The following is a 20020-nucleotide window of genomic DNA, read 5'->3' as shown; positions in this document are numbered from 1 at the left end:
ACCAGGATTTAAATCCTCTAAAAATGAATCATTTTATACACAGAGCCTCAACATTGTTAGAAATGTACATTCTGTTATTTAGGGGATTTTATTTTTTACTTACTTTGATCTCCTGGATCTTTCTTATCTGCCTCAGTCGTAACTTTTCTTGTTTCCTTTTTCATCTTAATTTTTAAAATAGAAAATGTCACCTTAATGAGTGAATAGTCCTTCAAATGTCTGGATGCTTGACTTTTCTAACTAAGCTGTATAAGTCAGTTCTGTAAGTGAGCTTTAAAAGTAAACTCCGGAGTCTATGGCAACACAACATTAGAACCTTGCCTTTTAGTGACATCACTAAAAGGCAAGTAGTTTAAAGAAAAACACTCTGGCATTTCATATAATTCAGTAATTTCACATTAAACTTTCTTTCATTATCCTTTCATTATTTGTTTAAAGACTTGATGTGTGGATGCTACTATGAAGACTTCTAGTTGAGCAAACACTAATAAACACTGACTAGTTTATCTGAGATAAAATATAACACTTTTTTATTAAGTCAGTGTTAACTCTGTTTTTTTCTGTTAGGATCATTCAATAGTATCAGAAGAGAAAAGAAAAGTATGTTTTGTTTTGTTTTTTTTCTTCAAGATCTGTTCACATGTACTTAGCAAGAGTGAGTACACAGCGTTAAAAAATGGTACTTAGTGTAGTGAGGAAGGCGAAAAGCAAAGCGAGCATATGAAGGTAATATTGAAGAAGGCGCAGTTTTGAAGTGGTGAAAGGCAAAGGCATGAGTGCAAGCGTAATAAAAGGTAATAGGAGAGATGTCGAGCAGGCGGAGGACTTGGCTGGAGCAGGAAAAGGCAAAAGGGGAAACGCGAGTGCACGTCTGAAACTTCTTCACTGTCAGTGAATCCTAATTCTTAAGACTAACTAAGAAGAATAAATCTATGTATGAATGTCGTTTTGAGCACATCTCCTCTTTCTACTGATCAATTCTTCCACCTAGTGGATAGATGATAGTATTGCAGCTTGTCTCGTCACCTGTTGTGTGTTTTGTGTGCTCCAGAACCTGCGTCCTGTTGGAGTACTGTACGTAAAACACACAAACACTGGAGTGAACACAGCTGCTGAACATCTCTATATTCATAACTTCTTCCTGTTATCTCATATGTCTCCCTTCATCTGTGTAGGAACGGTGTACAGATGTATGAGTATGTCACTCCTGCTCCTCCACCTAACACCTCCACTCCAAACTAAGTTTGCTCGGCTGCTTTGGTTCACTGATCTGCAAGTATCTGTCATTTGTTTGCAGATGTCTGCAGGAATTATTGTAATGATCCATTAATGGTGCCTGATTTCATTCAGTTTTACAGCTTGTCTCGTGTTTTTGAACTGCTTCCCTCACAGTTGTACACAGTGCTAACATGTGCTCTTACTCTGTGTTTTATTCCTGAAGAAAAAGAAAGTGCCCAGCCCAGCAGGATGAAGATGGGCCATACGTCAAGAAGCCGCCAAATGCCTTCATGCTCTATCTCAAAGAGCAGAGGCCAAAGGTCATTGCTGAACTCAACATCCCTGGAAATGCAGCCGTAAATGCAGTGGTGGGACAGAGAGTAAGTGTGTAACTCTACGTCTATTGCAGCATAACTAAGGGAGGATTCAGGGTCACCTGGTCCAGCCCTAACTATATGCTTTAGCAAAAAGGAAAGTTTTAAGCCTAATCTTAAAAGTAGAGATAGTGTCTGTCTCCTGAATCCAAACTGGAAGCTGGTTCCACAGAAGAGGGGCCTGAAAACTGAAGGCTCTCCCTCCCATTCTACTTTTAAATACTCTAGGAACAACAAGTAGGCCTGCAGAGCGAGAGCGAAGTGCTCTAATAGGGTGATATGGTACTACAAGGTCATTAAGATAAGATGGGGCCTGATTATTTAAGACCTTGTATGTGAGGAGCAGGATTTTGAATTCAATTCTGGATTTAACAGGAGAAATCTGCTCTCTATGGAAGAAATATAGTATCATCAGAATTCAAGTATTTTTAGACATTGAATTTATGACACTGAATTTTTATCCTCCAAATTTCCCTGCAAAAATATTCACCTGCAAATATTCACCTGCAAAAATTCACCTGAAAAAAATTCACCTGCAAAAATTCACCTGAAAAAAATTCACCTGCAAAAATTCAACTGCAAAAGTGATGAACTTTAATGACCCAAGCCAGAGCAATCAGCACCAGATCGAGTCGAGTGGCTCTCAGCCAATTAAATTACGCTGTTTGATCACATGACACCGTTAGCCAGCAGTGTGTCTCCTAAAAGAGAGCTGTTTAAAGGTGAGTGATTAAGTTTTTCTCCTAAATAGAGATCATTACAGAACGCCTAGTCCTACTTAAAATCCCATTTATTATTATTATTATTTTTTATCATCTACTCGAACTAAGGAAAACGTTTGACTAACTCAAAGACAATTTCCACGCCTCCCCTGCCTGACTGCAGAGGCAGTTTTGAATTTAGGAGCGCCAAGATGGCAGCGGCAAACCCTGGCGGCTCTCCGGTGAGTATATATATATATTTTTTTTATCTTCAAGTTTGTCTTTTGAAACCTTAATTTTATTTAAATCCGTTGCTCACGTATAAAGTACACAGACGGGGTCTTTGCTCAACTCGTCTGAGGCGTGTCTCACTAAGCGCTACATGCTAGCATCCTGCTAACCGAGCTACCCTTTACATGCTGTGCTTTAGAAAATAGGATACTCGTTAAAAAAAAATACTCCGCAGATATCCGGTTGTTCAGTCTGACGTCACTAGCCGTGTCTGGGTCTAAACTCCGCTGCAGGTCCATATATCAAACGATCACTGTGGCATTACTGAGAGTTGAAAAACTGTCTAAAGTCTTTCATCTTTAATAAAATGATCAGCGTTCTGCTCTACCAGGTGTAACAATTGAGTTTAACATCCAGGCATCCATGAAAACGGAATTTATGACATTTAATGGAGTTAGAAGTTAGCAGGGAGTTAGCTCGCTAGCTTCTATCTAAATACAATATAGCATGTCCTGACTGCGGGGTTTTGGAAACAAATTAAAACATACAGCTCTGTTATCACTTCCAGCATAAATGAAGACAGAAAACTAAACAGCAGTGACGTTTGTAGGGTTACTGAAGTTGGGCTAGCTGGTATATAATGATGTGCTACGTGACCGCTAGCGACATAGCTATGTTAGCATAATTGTTAGATTAAATAGTTAAACATTTGTCATTTTTATATTTACCATTTGTCCATTGTTTTAACTCTGTGAAAGGAATTCTTTCTTTCCTCCCATCCCCAGATTCTCGAGGTTCTGGGTGGGAGGTTGAAGTGTTTTATCACAGGAACGTCCTTTTGAAGATCTGTTTGATGTTTGGTAGAGCTTCCTACCCTTTGTATGGTTTCACTGTGTTATCTTTGGTAAACCATACATTGGGTGTGGGGGAAGACTACCCTCTTTATGACCAAGGATGTTGTTCCTGCTTTTAGGTTTTATGACCCTTTGATCAACACACACACACACACACACACACACACACACACACACACACACACACATTCTCACATAACACCCACACACACACACTTACATACAGTGCCTTGTCTTTGTAACCAAAGGGGGTTGCAGGGGGAGGTGTTTTGTAAACTATTGTTTGAAGTTTGTCAATAAAAGGCAGCGAGAGGAGGCCATCATCGGGGTTCATTGTCGTGCTGGACACAGATGAGGGGGCCTCCCTTGCGCAAGAAATCGATCGAACACTGTTGCCTTGTTTTTCTTTCATGGGAATAAGTCTTGGATACAGCGGGGTCTGAGTTTAGACCCAACATTTTTTGGTCCTTCGAGCCGGATTCCGAGAATTTCGCCGCACACTGAGGAGAGAGAGGACACGCCGCAGACTGTCGACAACCAGGCCGTTAGGACGCCTGACAAAGCCCTGGAGTGTTAAATTCGCGACCAGGCCGGTGGAATAGCGTCTGAACTCCCCTCGTGGACGGCGACTGACGGGATTCTAGGACTCTCCTGTGAACGAAACGCAACACAACGGTAAGCAATCAGAGAGCGTCTCTATAACCGTGTGAATGAATGTGGGATCCTAGATACGCGTCACCGTGATTCTGCGTGAAACGTTTGAGTCCGGGGGAGCGCTGGTCACGAGAGCGCACGTGACCCAAAACAATAGAGAGCGGCTACGGGCTGTGCGTTAAACGTGAGTCCGGGAGCGCGCTAGCCGCGTGAGAGAGACGCAGGCTTCTCCGCCGTTTGGGGCGTAGAGAGTTCTCCGCCGTTTGGGGGCGTGGAGAGAACCTAGGTTCGGAGTCCGGAATCTCCGCCATTTGGGGCGTTGGAGAGTGTCCGAAGGTTGAATTCTCCGCCATTTGGGGCGTTTGAGAGCTTTCAACAGAAGTTACAGGCCTATAAACAGTGTGAATGAACGTACGTGTGTATGAGTGCCAGTAAAGTGAACGCAGCAACACAGAAGGAAACCTAAAGTGGTGTTAACGTAATTCTGTGACCTGTTGTGTACACATAGCCTGGGTTTTGGAGTAAGGCGTTGCCTACCGCAAACTTGAGAAAATTGTCATTATGGGGAATAAAATGTGTAAGTCTGCCTTAGAAGGGGATGTAAAATTTATGGAGAAATTTTCACCAGGCAGCACGCAGTATGTAGGTTGTTGGCGTAAGAAATATGGATTTGAAGGGACATTAGTGGAAGTTCAGTGTAAAATGCTGGTAGAAAGAATAGCTGTAAGTGTAGCAGGTAAAACAGGGAAAGCGAAGCGGAGGAAGGAATTGCAGTTAGCAGTTGCTAAGTTGTGGCTGGAGCAGGCTCAGAGGAGGAGAGAAGCACAGAATGTTAAAAGAGCAATATTGCAAGCAGTAGTTGTGAAACCTGAGGATGAAACTACAGCTCAATCCACTGCAACTACTTTAGAACAACACCGTAGAAAAGCATTAGAAAGTGAACACGAATGTTACAACCACATATCCATCCCTGACACAACACAAAAAAACACATGGTGTTTCAGCCCCAGAGTGTGAAGATGAAGAAAGTTTATCTCCTGATCCAATCCATGAGGTGAGCACTTACCCTATGGTAGAGGTTGCTAACCCGCATTTTGGAGTGGATGCAGATAATAGCCGCACTATTCATGTTTACCGGCCATGGACCGAGTCTGAATGTGCTGATGCTTGTAAGAGCCTTGGAGACCCATTGACTAATGTTGATGAGTTTATAGCTCGACATAGACAGCTTTGTTCCTCGTACCGTTTAAATGGACAGGAAACTGAGACTACCTTTAGGAGATGTCTCACTTATAACTGGACCCGTGTCAGAGGACGGTACACGGGCAGAGGGCCAGGTGATAACACCCTGCCCTATGGAGATGCAGGTCTCGCTGTCCAAATTAATGGAGTGTACGATCGTCTCAGAAATACTTTTAGAACAACTGCAGACTACACAAAAATTTCACAATGCATACAGAAGGAAGGAGAAGACGTTCATGAGTATAGAGGTAGATTGGAGGAAGTGTTTAAGAGGCATAGTGGACTTGAAGAAGATGCAGACGTAGCAGGCCCCTATCAACAGCAGCTGAAACATGCCTTAATGAGTGGGTTCCATCCATCCATTGCAGATTTTATTAGGAAGCAAAATGTAAATCACACCACAGATGGAGTTACTCAATGTATGAATTGGGCAAAGCATGCACAAGATGTGATTAAAAGTAAAAAGAAAAAATTGCAGAATACAGTGAATGCTGCCACATTTTATGTTGATGAAGAGCCTCAGGTACTTTTTCAGGGGCAGACTAGACAAAGTAAAGGTAGAGGAGATAGAGGTAATTGGAGGGCTAGAGGAGAACGGAGGAGAAGGGATGAAAGGTGTTACAACTGTGGGAAAATAGGTCATTTCATTAGAGACTGCCTTGAGGACCTACGTGAGGAGTATAGACGACCAGGTCCACGTAACCCCTCATATAATAAATGACTAGTATCTGCTGCCACTGTCAATACACATGCATGTTTAGACACCCCATCAGACTGCCACAAACAACAATCAGTGCCCCAAACCATAGATTTGACTGAGGTTTTGTTGAATTTATCAGGGAAAGAAGTGAAACCCTTTCGCACATTAACAGTGCAGGGAAAAACTATACAGTTTTTATGTGACTCAGGAGCAGATAAAACCGTCCTGAGGGACCATGTGTCAGGAATAAACCCCTCAAATGGTGTCATTTATGTAAAATCTGCAAACGGACAGTTAGATCAACATAGGATCTCTAAGCCAGTATGGATCAGAGATCCATCCACTGGAGAGACAGCTCAGGGCTCAGTAGTAATGTGTCCAACATGCCCTGTGAACCTTTTGGGTAGAGACATGATGGTAAAACTTGGAATCTCAATCATTCCCACGGCTGTTGGAATGATGACTGCAGGAAAAGGAGAAACTGCAGAAGCAATGGTTCACCAGGGCAGTAGCGATGTACATTACTATTGGACGCTTGACCTGTCAACTTCCAGGCCAGATCAGATAACCTGTAAAATGTTGACCACAGCTGAGGAGAGATTAGCTGAGGGCTATGATAGACAGGAGCCAGATGAGATGCACATCACACTTAGGTTTAAAACAACACCAGGACTTGATGATGCCTACACTGACAAAGTAATGAAACTGGGTCCTCAAAGAATTACTGTAAAAGCTGTATATACTGATGGTAAACAAATGGCAGGATGCAGTGTGATAATTTCTGAAGCAGCTCGACAACTCTTCAAAGGGAAGGTGCCACATGTTCCACTAACTAAGTGTAGCACAGCTGAGTGGGAAGATTTAGCATTTTTAGTGGAGCAGGGAGAGCACACAAATGTATGGCAGCCATGTGGAGGGGGATGGGAAACAAACATGCATAGCAGTATCTTCCGTAAGAAGCTGGGGTGGGTGACACATGCAACACCTCAGACACACTTAAAGGGAAGTGAGAATGAAACAGCAGAATGACATATGGTAGATCTAAATGATCACCCTGAGCTTAAACAGATTCCAGACATTTTGTGGTCAAAAGGAAAGACTGATGTAGGGTTAATGAAAACAGCAAACCCAGTAGTAATAAAGCCTAAAACCTCATATAGACCTAGAGTGAAACAGTATCCACTTAAACCAGATGCAGAAGTAGGGATTAAGCCTGTAATAGAAGACATGATTGAAGCAGGGATACTGGTAGAAGCCCCAAATGCAGCATGTAACACGCCCATTTTTCCAGTAAAAAAAGCTGATTCTCAATCGTGGCGCATGGTTCAAGACTTGAGGGCTGTAAATCAAGCTGTAGAAAGTATTGCACCATGTGTCCCAGACCCTCATACCTTGTTAAATCAGATAAGACCAGAGATGACATATTTCACAGTGGTAGATCTGAGTAATGCTTTCTTTTCCATACCAGTGCATGAGAATTCACAAGGTTGGTTTGGATTTACATACCAAGGTAAAAAATATACCTACACTAGATTACCACAGGGTTTTTGTGACAGTCCGACCCTTTTCATGCAAGCAATAACTAATTGTCTGTCTGATTTCATGATACCATCCCATTCACAGATCCTAGTTTATGTGGATGATATTTTGATAGCGTCTGACTCAGAACAAAATTGTAAAACTACGTCTATAGCACTGTTGACACATTTGGCAAAAACAGGGAATAAAGCATCGCTTTCAAAGTTACAGTGGGTACAGGAAGAGGTGAAATTCCTAGGTCACCAGCTTAGTTCAGCAGGAAAAAGCATACACCCAGAAAGGAAAGCAGCTATTTTAGCAGCTCCTAGGCCAGTGACAAAGAAACATATGATGCAATTTCTAGGACTGACTAATTATTGTCGTTCATGGGTACCAAATTTTGCTGAAGTAAGTCAACCACTGTTAGACATGATGTACAGTGAGTCCTTAGCTATGTCAGATAGTCTAACTTGGACTCCAGAGGGAGTGCAGGCATTCTGCACGTTGAAACAACTGTTGACGAGTGCGACTGTGTTAGGATTGCCTGATTATAAAAAGCCATTTGTCCAAACAGTTGACTGCAAAGGACATTTTATGACTTCAATGTTAGCACAAGACAGCGGGGGGAAAATGAAGCCAGTAGCTTACTATTCTAAAAGGTTAGATCCAGTTGCTTGTGCTTTGCCTCCGTGTGTGAGATCAGTGTGTGCAGCAGCTCAGGCTGTTCAATGTTCTGGGGAAATAGTTTTATTTCACCCTTTGACACTGTTAGTTCCACACGAGGTGGATGTTTTACTACTGCAGACTAAAATGACATTTCTGTCACCTGCAAGACATTTGTCTTTGATGTCACTCTTACTATCACAACCACACATTACCATAAAGCGGTGCACAATTCTAAATCCGTCAACCCTTTTGCCAACAGAAGACGAGGGCACTCCTCATGAGTGTAGAGAACACGTTGAGAAGGAGTGTAAGCCGAGGGATGACTTAACGGATGTGCCACTAAGTGAGGGAAAGGTTTGGTTTGTTGATGGTTCAAGTTTTAAAACAGCAGAGGGACAGGCTAAAACAGGTTTTGCTGTAGTAGATAGTGAGAAAGTTATTTGTGCAGGACAACTAACATGTTCTATGTCTGCTCAAGCAGCAGAGATAGTAGCTTTAACGGAAGCGTGTAAAGCTGCAGAGAAACAAGATGTGACAATATACACTGATAGTCAGTATGCATTCGCTACATTACATTTCTTTGCAGCACAGTGGGCAAGACGAGGTATGTCAACCTCAACAGGGAAACCTGTAGAACATGCCAAACTCTTGCAAAATCTGCTGGACGCAGTGTTGTTACCCAGTAGAATTGCCGTTTGTAAATGTGCAGCACATACCCGAGGGAAAGATCCAGTTGCATTAGGGAATGCTTTCGCAGATAAGATCGCAAAAGAGGCAGCTTTAGGAGAACATGGTGTTCATGTTTTAGCGGTGCAACACCAGCAGACGTTGCCTATTACACCAGATGTATTAGCAGACATGCAGGCACACTCACCTACTGCAGAAAAACAGTTGTGGCTCACTAAAGGAGCAAGCTTGCAGGATGGTGTTTATTATCTGTGTAATAAACCAATACTGCCTAAGAATTTGTATAAGACTGCTGCTATTTTGAGTCATGGGCTTTGCCATGTCTCCACAGGGGGGATGATGGCAGCAGTAGAGCAACATTTTTATACTCTAGGATTTAATACCTTTTCAAAAAATTTTTGCAGGTCATGTATGATATGTTGCAAGCACAATTCCCAGGGTAATTTGAGACCTAAGAGAGGGAAATTCCCTAGACCCAGTCACCCATTTCAAGTTATTCACATGGACTTTATAGAACTGTCCAACTGTAACAACTATAAATACTGTTTAGTGATAGTGTGCCCTTTTTCAAAGTGGGTAGAAATTGTACCAACTAGAAAAGCAGATGCCATTTCGGTTGCCAAAGCAATATGTAAGAATATTATCCCAGAACATGGGATTCCAGAGACCATTTATAGTGATAATGGTCCACATTTTGTAAATGAAGTGATTGGATTAATGGCACAACATCTAGGGATAACATTAAAACATCATTGTTCATATCACCCACAAAGTGCAGGGTTGGTAGAGAGAACTAATGGAACAGTAAAGCTAAGACTTAGGAAGTCAATGGAAGAGACAGGCAGGACATGGTTAGACTGTGTAGAATTAGTTAAAGTGTACATGAGGATTACTCCAACAGAGAATGGTCTGACACCCTTTGAGATTATATATGGCAGACCATTTAGAGTTCCAGTTTTCTGTAGTGATGACAGAAAAGCAGAAGAGGAGAACACATTAGCAGATTGGATGCTTAAAATGTTTAAAAGTAAAGAAGTCATGAGAGCAAATGATCTGCCAGATGTTTCTGTTTCTCCGCAGGAGCAGAGCCTGAAGCCTGGAGATTGGGTGCTGATAAAGGCCATAAAGAGGAAGTGCTGGTCCAGTCCACGGTGGGAAGGTCCTTATCAGGTGCTGCTGACGACGCCCACAGCAGTGAAGATCGCTGAAAGGAACACTTGGATACATCAAGCGCACTGCAAGAAGGTAACACACTTCCTGGCCGACTCTGGGTGATGGTGAAAAGGCCAGCGGTACAAAGGGGGGAGTATATCTCTAGGACCTCTCGTCTCAATCCTGGTGAAGAAACCAACGGATCCTGAACCCAACTTAGAATGGCTGGGAATGTGCTGTTCGCCTTCTTGTGCCTGTGGACCCTGAGTGGGATGACAGGAGCGCATTGGGACAGAGCAAATCACACCCAGTACCCGCATGGGTTTTCAACCAACTACTGGTGGCAGTTTATGAACACAACCGCTCACATAAACAACAAGACCAATTGTTATGCTTGTGCACACATGCCACTGTCTACACATTCTTCTGGACTGTGGCCATATAGCATCACTGAGAGCGAGACAGTTTGTTTGCTTGCTTTAGCAACACATCCAGGAGTAAAACGTACTTGGAACACTGCCAACTTTTCAATTCCCTTGAACCTGAATGGGAAGATTGATTCACCTGTAGCTGGGAAGGTGAACTGCTCTGGTAAGACAGATCTGCTGACTTGGCCCCAAGTTCCTGATCCACTTCCGGACATCATACTGTTAAATAAACTGGAAGCAGGCCAGTTACCTATGTGTTTCAAGGGCAATGGGTCAGCCCAAGTTGGAGATTTGCCATGGCATCTATGCAACGTCACCTATTCTTTTTGCCCTCGTTTGAACAGGATTAGCTGTCTGACGTGTTTGAAGAATGCCAGATGTGCAAATGATGAGATTCAACGAGCAGCAGACTGTGCATTTGACACTTCGTACCAAATGACACTTACTGAAGGAAGACAGGATGTGGCCAAATGCTCAACAATCGCACCGACACCTAAGGGTACGAGGGTGTTAGCAGATTGGTATTTCTTATGTGGACATAAGGCTTACCCATCTTTACCAGCAAAATGGGGAGGTCTATGTGCACTCGTGAAATTATCTGATCATGTTTTCTTCATGGAGAGGATAGAACATCATCCAGGATCAAAGACAAAGAGAGACGTACAGAGTGCAAGCACAAAGCTCACAGATTTAAGTGAGGTCCCCTGGGAGTTTCGAATCTGGGGACCTGGAGCCAAATTCTTACAAGGATTGTTCCCGTGGATCGGGGTCGGGAAAGTTGGAACTCATGTAGAAATTAACAGGTATGCACTACTGAGACACATAAATTGGACCCAGACCCTTGGAACAGCCTTAGCAGAGGAGCAAAAGGCCATACGAACAATGGTTTTGCAAAACAGACTGGCTTTGGACTTGATAACTGCATCGCAAGGAGGAGTATGCAAATTGATAGGAGAAACATGTTGTACGTTCATACCAGATGGATATACAAGTGGAGGAGACATTTATGAAGCACTGCAGAATTTAACCACATTGCAGAAATACATGATGAATAGCACGCCAGGAGTAGATGCACCACAAGGCTGGATGGCGTGGTTACTGTCTGGTCCTTGGTGGCATCTCCTTTTAAAAGTACTAACTCCTGTTTTTGGACTATTGATACTGATTTGCTTATGTATAGGATGCATTTTACCGTGTATAAGATCATTGCTAACTAAAATGATTTCTGATACATTTGTTAATTATGTACTCTTACAACAATATGAAATGACTGAAATTGCTGACATAACAGAAGCCTGTGTATGAATGATGCCTGCACTGAAAATGTTAAGCAAGAGGTGCATGGCTGAGAATATACTACATAGGAATAATTTGTAACATAAAAATAACAAAACAGGAGGGAAATGTTAGATTAAATAGTTAAACATTTGTCATTTTTATATTTACCATTTGTCCATTGTTTTAACTCTGTGAAAGGAATTCTTTCTTTCCTCCCATCCCCAGATTCTCGAGGTTCTGGGTGGGAGGTTGAAGTGTTTTATCACAGGAACGTCCTTTTGAAGATCTGTTTGATGTTTGGTAGAGCTTCCTACCCTTTGTATGGTTTCACTGTGTTATCTTTGGTAAACCATACATTGGGTGTGGGGGAAGACTACCCTCTTTATGACCAAGGATGTTGTTCCTGCTTTTAGGTTTTATGACCCTTTGATCAACACACACACACACACACACACACACACTCTCACATTCTCACATAACACCCACACACACACACTTACATACAGTGCCTTGTCTTTGTAACCAAAGGGGGTTGCAGGGGGAGGTGTTTTGTAAACTATTGTTTGAAGTTTGTCAATAAAAGGCAGCGAGAGGAGGCCATCATCGGGGTTCATTGTCGTGCTGGACACAGATGAGGGGGCCTCCCTTGCGCAAGAAATCGATCGAACACTGTTGCCTTGTTTTTCTTTCATGGGAATAAGTCTTGGATACAGCGGGGTCTGAGTTTAGACCCAACAATAATATAAACAAGCTAACTTTTTTTTCCACTCGATAAAAGTTAACGTGAGTGTTCTCGGTGGTCAGAAACAAATGTAATCGCATGGCAGGATGCTGTAAAAGGACCAAACTTCAGCCAGGAGAACAACTGAGATAATCCATCCACAATACGAGGTTAGTCATTCATATACTGCTGCATGGGCTGGGCTGTAGTTACATCGTAAGGTTTTAAAAACTGAGCTTAAATAAATGATTAGCGGTAATAAAAGCCGAGGGAGGTCAACAGGGATCACTGACTGTTTTAGGAGCTTTTTGAGATCAAATAGAAGAAAATACATAACATTAAACATGTTAACAACACAAAAGCCATATTAAACGCAGACTACTTTAGACCCGGAAGTAGGATTCGTCGCGTCATCACTGAACAACCGGATAGATAGATAGACGAACACTGCAAATATAATGTTGGAAACGAGAACGGCCTTTAGTGAAGGGGTAAAATACACCATGAATAAAGCCATAGAGTGAATGGCTGCCATGGTTGCAGAACAGCCTGATTTAATGACAAGAATGGGGAAGAGTGAGGTGAAGTGAACCACAGCCACAAAACACGGTCAGACAAGGCGGCAAAAGGGCAGTGATCTGTCCGTCAGTATGAAGTTGGTGTGTGCTTTGGTGAACAAAAACTCCAGACTGGTAGCAGGAAGATGGGAGACTCGTGTTTCACTGGAATAGTGGTGAATTAAAACATCCTTTGTTGGGGACATTTCGGTGTAAATGCATCCATACAGGCAAGACAGAGGCAGACCAGACAGTGAAGAAAACAAGGCAAACATTAGAAATATAAAAACGGAAATATAGGATGAGTCGGGGATGAGTTCCTGCCCCAAGTGGAGGAGTTCAAGTATCTCGGGGTCTTGTTCGCGAGTGATGGGAGAAGGGAGCCGGAGATCGACAGACGGATTGGGGCTGCAGCTGCAGTAATGCGGACGCTGCACCGGTCCGTCGTGGTGAAGAGGGAGCTGAGTGTAAAAGCGAAGCTCTCAATTTACCGGTCGATCTACGTCCCTACCCTCACCTATGGCCTTTACATGACTAACGTCCCCTCTTCTCCCTACCTCACATTAGCCCCCATCTTTCTTCCAGGTGGAAAAGACCCGTCACCTTCTGGGAGTGGCGGCTCCCGTGGGAACAGCTCCCACCACCAAGTCCCTGAGTGAGTCTCTGTCCCCCAGCGTGAGCTCCAGCACTCTGTCCACGTCCACCTCCGCCTCCTCGCAGATCTCCAGCACCACCTTTGAAAGCGTGAGAAGGAGCTGGCCACCAAGGTGAGAAAAACGTGGGCTTAGTGGGCGTTCTTGTTGCTGCCTTCTTCCTTCTCTGCTCGGTCTTGTTCCTGTTGTGTTGTAGTGCCTGCGCCTTCTGACACACACCTTCAATACTGAATACAACCAGCTGGTGAACAGCATCAGTGACTGCAAGGTGAGAAATAATACAAAGAAATAAAAAAATAGCCTTTCTGTGTCACATCAGGGAGTTCCTATATTGACGTCTACCTCATCCTGCTGTTGTTTCACTTCAGCTTTCTCTCATCTCACCGATCGGACGTGATCCATCCGTGACGAGCTTCAGCAGTGCCACCCTCACCCCTTCCTCTACCTGCCCCTCTCTCTCGGACTCGCGCTGTGGCTCCATGGGCCAGAAGTAAACATATTTTTAGGAACATTGACCTCGATCTGCAAACGGTTATTGACAGGTTATCCATTTGATTCTAACTTGGTGTGATTTGTGTTAAAGGACCCCTGAGAACAGCTCACGTGCCTCCAGTCCCTCCTGCTCAGACTGTGAAAACTTCCCGATGGTTCCCACTCTGGAGACCTCCTACCTTGCGCGGGCTGCAAAGAACGAGTTCCTGAACTTGGTGCCTGATATTGAAGAAATGCGACCAGGGTGAGTAATGCCATATTAACCCAAATACTGTCACTATGACATGTGTCTCACAGACCAAATGTAAGTCGACACTCATGTTCTCTAGTTCAAGCAGAAATGATGTGGATCGATTCAAATTCCTGAGCCTGGATGATTTCAGCTGGAAACAAACCAACTCTGCTTCTTCCTCAGATAATTCAATTCAATTTTATTTATATAGCGCCAAATCACAACAAAAGTCACCTCAAGGCGCTTCATAGATACAGAGAAAAACCCAACAATCATATGACCCCCTATGAGCAAGCACTTTGGCGACAGTGGGAAGGAAAAACTCCCTTTTAACAGGAAGAAACCTCCAGCAGAACCAGGCTCAGGGAGGGGCGGGACCATCTTCTGCGACCGGTTGGGGTGAGAGAAGGAAGATGGGATAAAGACATGCTGTGGAAGAGAGACAGAGGTTAATAACAGATATGATTCAATGCAGAGAGGTCTATTAATACATAGTGAGTGAGAAAGGTGACTGGAAAGGAAAAACTCAATGCATCATGGGAATCCCCGGCAGCCTACGTCTATTGCAGCATAACTAAGGGAGGATTCAGGGTCACCTGGTCCAGCCCTAACTATATGCTTTAGCAAAAAGGAAAGTTTGAAGCCTAATCTTAAAAGTAGAGATAGTGTCTGTCTCCTGAATCCAAACTGGAAGCTGGTTCCACAGAAGAGGGGCCTGAAAACTGAAGGCTCTCCCTCCCATTCTACTTTTAAATACTCTAGGAACAACAAGTAGGCCTGCAGAGCGAGAGCGAAGTGCTCTAATAGGGTGATATGGTACTACAAGGTCATTAAGATAAGATGGGGCCTGATTATTTAAGACCTTGTATGTGAGGAGCAGGATTTTGAATTCAATTCTGGATTTAACAGGAGAAATCTGCTCTCTCTTTCTAGTCCCTGTCAGGACTCTTGCTGCAGCATTTTGGATCAGCTGAAGGCTTTTCAGTGAGTTTTTTGGACATCCTGATAATAATGAATTACAGTCGTCCAGCCTGGAAGTAATAAATGGTAAATGCCCTGTATTTATATAGCGCTTTACTAGTCCCTAAGGACCCCAAAGCGCTTTACATATCCAGTCATCCACCCATTCACACACACATTCACACAATAAATGCATGAACTAGTTTTTCAGCGTCACTCTGAGACAGGATATTTCTAATTTTAGAGATGTTGCGCAAATGGAAGAACGCAGTCTTACATATTTGTTTAATATGTGCGTTGAAGGACATGTCCTGGTCAAAAATGACTCCAAGGTTCCTCACAGCGTTACTGGAGGCCAAGGTAATGCCATCCAGAGTAAGAATCTGGTTAGATACCATATTTCTAAACTTTTCAGGGACGAGTACAATAACCTCAGTTTGATCTGAATTAAGAAGCAGAAAGTTAGCGGCCATCCAGGTCTTTAAGTCTTTAAGACATTCCTGCAGTGTAACTCATTGGTGTGTGTTATCTGGCTTCATGGACAGATAGAGCTGGGTGTCATCTGCATAGCAGTGAAAATTTATGCTATGTCTTCTAATGATGCTGCCTAGGGGAAACATGTATAATGTAAACAGAATTGGTCCTAGCACTGAACCCTGTGGAACTCCATAATTAACCTCAGTGTGTGAAGAGGACTCTCCATTTACATGCACAAATTGGAGTCTATTAGATAGATATGTCACAAACCAAACTGTACACTGGTAAACTGTTACAATAAAAAAAGACCGTAATTTTCTTTACTCTTCTTTATTTATGTAACTTTTGTTTTCACTGGCAATTTAGTATTAGGTTAGGACAAAAAACAAATTAGGAAGGTTAAAGACAGAACATTACTAGATTGTGGTTTTAATTAAAATGTAGCCTTTGACAATGCTGAACACATGAGAAGCTACTTTAAGGCATATCACCCAATTTGTAATATTGCTAAACATTTCTTAAGGCAGACGAGTCATGCTGGCTGGGTCAGTGTCATTTTTGTTGTAATGGATGTCTGGTTTGTTCTGTTCCCTAGTGATGGGTAGGGATGGGTACCAGTATCCGGTGTTCTGACATAATCCTTGAAATAGTAATAACACAGTATCCTCAGCAAAGATGAATTAAACAAGTTTTATTTTAATGGAAGTTTACTTCAAGTCTTCAGATTTTTACTGTCTTTTATTTGATTACTTTAAAGTATATGATTACATTAGAGTAATTAAATAAAGACAGTTTTGATGGAGCTCCTGAGCCAGCCCAAGCTCTCTATGAAGACGAGGAAAAACTCCCCTGGGGGGGCCAGACTGACGGGAAGAAACCTCGGGAAAGCCCATTCAAAGAGAGATCCCCTTTCCTGGGATGGCTGGGGGGGGGTTACAGGAATTCCAAAACACTGAAATTTAAAGTGGGCCAATTAAAAAAAATTATTTCCTGAAAAAAAGAAAGGTAATTCATACATCACACATAAATGATAACGTCTGAATTGTGTGTGTTTGTGTGTGTGTGTGTGATAGGCTTATCTCAGCCAAGTGTGATGCTGTAGCTCCTCCAGCGTCGGCCGCGTCTCCGGGACTTTGGTTAAACACGCGTCCAAGAAATCCCGGCAGTCTGGAAAGAAAGGAAAGAGAAAAAACATGAAGATGATAGTTCCAGTGGTCCAAGCCATCAGTCAGTCTTGAAGTGTGACGTTTTCTTACTTTTGGACAGATGTCTTTTGAATTTCAGGCGCTTTTTGAGGAAGCTCGTGGTGTTAAAGTCCCCGGCATGAAGCGCTTCGTACAGAACCACTCCCATTTGCCATACCGTGGTGGGTCCACACCTGTAGCAACTGCGCCCGTACCACTCGGGAGGGGAGTAAATTTCTGTACCTAATAAACAGACACAATTGCAATTTCTTCTAAAACAAAAGGCGAAAATTGTGACATCTGTGAAGAGCAAGAGCAGAATATGTTACCATAGAAGACGCGGTACTGCGACTGCTCCTTAACAAAGCAGCTCAGTCCAAAGTCGATGATACGAACACGCGGTACATCTGAGCCGGTCTCAATTAGAATGTTCTCACTCTTGATGTCCCGGTGAAAGATGTGTTTATCCTCCAGGTGCTTCGCAGCATCAACCAGCTGCTTCAGAATGACCTGGAAATAGAGCAGGGCGATATGACCAAAAATATTTATCACGATATACATTTGAAAAGTTGTGATAACGATATAACTGACGATATAACTGACACTAGACAAAATACTTTACAACGCCACAACTTTATTAGTGCAAAAAACCCCATAAATGTATTTTCACTTAAACAAGCAGCTGTTTTTTTTATGTGCATTAAAGTTATATAAAAATGTAACAGTGCAAATGCAAATTCCTCGCTGACAGTTTAACCAAAAGGCATTTCCAGTGGAAATTGGCCGACATATCCTCAGCATAACCATGTAAAATATCCACAAAGCTTAAAAAGAGGTTATACACACACAATACGGTAATATCACGTTGAGGTGCAGTACGTATCACTCCGCGAGGCGCCTGCCTACGATAGCCGTAATGCTCCGACAATCCATCGAGCGGTGCGGCTTTGTAGCTTAGCAAAGTCGCCGTGTACATAAAATCGTTTTGAGGTCAGTAAACACAACCAGAATTCATACATAAGGCACACGGGATTATAAGGGGCACTGTCGAGTTTCAGAAAAATCAAAGGATTGATTTTAAGTGTGCCGTATTTTCCAAACAACACGGTAATAACGGCGGCCCGCTAGCATGCGCTACCAAAAATCGTGCTTTGTTGTGTATCTGACGGACGAAAGCTAAACCAGTTCCACACCACTAAAGTTGCAGCATTTTTACAAACCAGTTCTGGTTCATCCGTTTCATTCAACGATCCACTTTTGCTCTTCTCTTTCTGCGTCACCGCCATCTGCGTATGTAAACATAGGCACTGCGCATGCGCGTTTTACCTATTCTAGCGCGATATTTCATTTTCCTATCGTTGCCCAAAATTACACCGGTATTACCGTGAATGGTATGATATAGCCCAGCCCTACCTGGAAACGATGAAAAAGACAATAATCAATCAATGGGTTAATGTTTCTCTAATACTCTGTGCTTTGATTGAATGATGTACAGTCTAAGACTCTTCTAAGGCAAGTCAACTTGCCTTGGCCTTGTCCTCTGGCAAAAATCCTCCATTTTCTTCTATGTATTTATCCAGGTCCACAGCGGGGACAGGTCTCTCCATCACCAGGATCAGCTCTCTGCCAAAGTCAAACCACTCCAACAGAGACACTGGGGCTGATGTTTCCACTGATCCATCTGCTTCAGCTGCAAGCTTCAGCATGATGGCAACTTCCACTGACACATTCTTCCCGTTATCATCCTGAAATATTTCAACAAAGTGGATGATGAGGCACAGACGTTCCACAGGTGAACGCTGCATGCAATCCACTAATGTAAAAACAATTCAAGTCTTGCACATTTACCTTCACTTTGCAGTACACTTTCCCCTTTGGGATGTGTTTGATGGCCACCTAAAAGACACAGGGCATTGATGAGCATTTCCTCAGTATGACATCATTAAAGGTGTAAAACAGCATACATCTCAGCTTACGATATTATCCCTTATCTGCATTACTGCCTGTCTTACTACCACCATCTGAACACTTACTGGTAAATGATCCTTTATGCGGTAGCCAGCAAACACTGCTCCACAGCCTCCTTCTCCAAGCCGGTGCTCCTCCACGTATCTTGCTTGGAAGTCACCTAAACAGACAAACACAAATTGGGTTTTACTACAGCTGTCACACAAATTACTCTCTGCTGTACCCTAAATGTTCATTTTGCTCTTCACCTGAATATAAGTACCTGGGTATGTGTCAGCCAGTCTTACAGGACTAACACAACCATTCACACTCGCATTTCTGCATTCACACCTATGGGCAATTTAGTGTTTCCAATTAACCTGTCACCACTAACTGCATGTCTTAAAATGCAGTTAGTGGTGATGTCATTAAAATGAATGCAACTTGTCTGCGTTAACTATCCCCAAACACGGCACCTGCTTCCTGAAATGCTCAGAGTAGCTCATCTGCAACCAGTAACCAGCCGTGCTCAAAGTCTTTTAAACGACTTTCCTCCCCATTCTGATGCTCTGTTTGAAATGTTGAGTTGCATTCATAATCAAGCTGTTAGCTGTGTGCCCAGCTTAACCTAGCTACACATGTCTGTAGACATTGACCAGGGGTCAGCCTCATTATATCAGAGCTCTGCTGACAAAGCTGAAAGAGACGCAGCCTGTGACTTGAAATATGTGTCCAGCATAAACATGCAGGAGCGCTTTGGACAAACTTGATGAGCACTGTAAATAAGAAGTCCCACGTGAACTCGGGTTTCAGTCCAGTTTATTCCTGATTTGTGCTCACACAGCCATTTTAGAGTGTTGCATCATTAATGTGATGAGGCTTCACTTTGATAGCGTTAGGTGGACATCTGGTGAAACATACAGAGTTGTCATACTGAATCACTACTTACTGTTTTCCATTGAATTTAACGTACACAGCAAAGAGAAAAAAGCTTCATCGTGGACTCTCTTTGCAGTTTCACTTTGCAGAATCGCTGAATTTTCTATACATCATCTATATTAACTCAACTAGTGATCGGGGCATTTGTAGGCCTT

General features: G+C 42.9%; 4 protein-coding genes and 1 long non-coding RNA gene across 9 annotated transcripts in view; all 5 read left to right on the top strand.

Annotated features, from left to right (window-relative positions):
- LOC146661737 (uncharacterized) overlaps positions 1 to 20020 on the top strand; it is a 275594-nt gene that overhangs the window by 127259 nt on the left and 128315 nt on the right. The gene's annotated exons all lie outside the window — the stretch shown is intronic.
- Positions 2233 to 13646, top strand: LOC146661750 (uncharacterized). The gene is made up of 3 exons (XR_014913267.1): positions 2233 to 2314; positions 2478 to 2535; positions 13567 to 13646. It is a non-coding gene; the product is annotated as an uncharacterized LOC146661750 (long non-coding RNA).
- On the top strand, positions 4594 to 10120 carry LOC146661752 (uncharacterized). The gene is made up of 3 exons (XM_085419446.1): positions 4594 to 4674; positions 4967 to 5662; positions 9926 to 10120. Exons 1-3 carry the CDS (start codon positions 4594 to 4596, stop codon positions 10118 to 10120), a joined length of 972 nt encoding a protein of 323 aa, XP_085275572.1.
- Positions 10210 to 11818, top strand: LOC146661751 (MLV-related proviral Env polyprotein-like). The gene has a single exon (XM_085418267.1). The coding sequence runs from the start codon at positions 10219 to 10221 to the stop codon at positions 11728 to 11730; it is 1512 nt and encodes a 503-aa protein (XP_085274393.1). The 5' UTR covers positions 10210 to 10218; the 3' UTR covers positions 11731 to 11818.
- Positions 13757 to 20020, top strand: part of LOC146661749 (DIS3-like exonuclease 1) — a 32881-nt gene continuing 26617 nt past the window's right edge. For 3 of the 5 annotated variants that reach the window (XM_085418253.1, XM_085418252.1, XM_085418249.1), the window contains exons 1-4: positions 13757 to 13902; positions 14003 to 14124; positions 14218 to 14370; positions 18560 to 18771. Coding sequence is in view for 3 of the 5 variants with exons in the window: in XM_085418249.1 (XP_085274375.1) it covers positions 18747 to 18771 (25 nt within the window). In the remaining 2 variants the exon portion in view is untranslated. Of the gene's footprint in view, positions 13903 to 14002; positions 14125 to 14217; positions 14371 to 15291; positions 15343 to 15386; positions 15406 to 18559; positions 18772 to 20020 lie in introns of those variants that run through there. The other 2 variants (XM_085418250.1, XM_085418251.1) reach the window with 2 other exon arrangements.

This window comes from Rhamphochromis longiceps, linkage group LG9 (assembly GCF_057381845.1).
Source record: "Rhamphochromis longiceps isolate RC_006_pf linkage group LG9, R_longiceps_female_GT1.1, whole genome shotgun sequence".
Taxonomy (NCBI): domain Eukaryota; kingdom Metazoa; phylum Chordata; class Actinopteri; order Cichliformes; family Cichlidae; genus Rhamphochromis; species Rhamphochromis longiceps.
This window is presented reverse-complemented; position numbering and strand designations above follow the sequence as displayed.